This window comes from Austrofundulus limnaeus, unplaced genomic scaffold, assembly GCF_001266775.1.
Source record: "Austrofundulus limnaeus strain Quisiro unplaced genomic scaffold, Austrofundulus_limnaeus-1.0 Scaffold26, whole genome shotgun sequence".
In the NCBI taxonomy this organism is placed as follows: Eukaryota; Metazoa; Chordata; class Actinopteri; order Cyprinodontiformes; family Rivulidae; genus Austrofundulus; species Austrofundulus limnaeus.
Genome location: NW_013952428.1, coordinates 1,347,050 through 1,348,268, shown reverse-complemented (window position 1 = coordinate 1,348,268; position 1,219 = coordinate 1,347,050). Strand labels below are relative to the sequence as shown.

The window sequence follows — 1,219 nt, the reverse complement described above, 5'->3', positions numbered from 1 at the left end:
GTTATTTATAAATTATATATATTTTCTGGTATAAATATGCTTTTTTACATGATTGTTGAATGAAATTAAATATAGTTAATAATTTGTTATAATAATAATATTACAGATTATTTGTGAAACAGATCCAGTTACTGTTTATCTCTTAGTTTCTATGTTTGCTGTGAGCTGTTGCCCTGCTTGGTCTGTTTCTGCTCCTCCATGATGTCACAGACTAACAGTGGACGGGATGGGCGGGGCTCAGTCTAGTGTTTTTATTCAAGTCTATGTTTGCAACTGATCTAAACAAAATTATTAATCATCATTATTATCTACCTGTCTGATGGATTTTCTTTCTCACTTAAAGTTCCACGTGTGGTTTTTCTTTGTGCTTCTTTCTCAGATGCATTATCTTCAAGATAAGATCTTCGTGGGCCTCGAGCACAGTGTCGCAGGGTTTGTGGTGAAAGAGCGCGTAGAAGGCCCCGGCTGTTCATACCTGCAGCACATTCAGGCTGAGACCGGGGCCAAAGTCTTCCTCCGAGGAAGAGGATCGGGCTGTTTGGAGCCGGCCTCTGGCCGAGAGGCTTTTGAACCCATGTATATTTACATCAGGTGGGCTCCGTCAGCCTTTTGATTTCAACAAAAAATGTTGCCAAATTACATTTGATATAAATAAATCACAGTCTTTAGAGAGTTTTCTTTTTACCCGTAGAACTAAATGTCAGTGTTTTTCTTTTCTAGCCATTCTAAACCAGAAGGACTCGCAGCAGCAAAAACATTGTGTGAGAATCTCCTTCAGACAGTGAGTAATTTCCTGTGTCTACTTTTTCATTTTTATTACTAGCAATCAGTGGTGGGCACAGTTCTGCTAATAGAGGAACTAGCTTCTCCATTCAGGTTTTTTGCTAAATTTGGAGAACGTTAGCGGACTAATTAGCTTCTGCTAAATTATTTTCTGCTAATTTTAAGTCCACTAATAAAATTCAAAATTGTAAAACTTCTATTTTTCTGCCATTTATGCCAAATTAAATAAGAACTATCCCCTCTTACAATGTGTCAGGATGTGTCAGACACCTTATGTGCAGCATATAACAATTTTAGCAGCTAAACTTTAAATTTATGCTGCGTTCACACCGAACGCGATTTCAGCTTCAAAATCGCAGCCAACGCTAAAGTTGGTCGCTTGTGCACTTTGAGGTCAGACGCAGGACAGCTCTTGAAGCGCTGCACGGCAACAGCC

General features: G+C 39.0%; 1 protein-coding gene across 2 annotated transcripts in view; it reads left to right on the top strand.

The window, feature by feature from the left end:
- Window positions 1-1,219, top strand: part of khdc4 (KH domain containing 4, pre-mRNA splicing factor) — a gene marked incomplete in the record, with an annotated part of 23,502 nt that overhangs the window by 12,422 nt on the left and 9,861 nt on the right. For both annotated transcript variants that reach the window (XM_014004724.1, XM_014004725.1), the window contains 2 exon segments: window positions 380-591; window positions 721-781. In XM_014004724.1, the coding sequence (XP_013860178.1) occupies window positions 380-591; window positions 721-781 (273 nt within the window).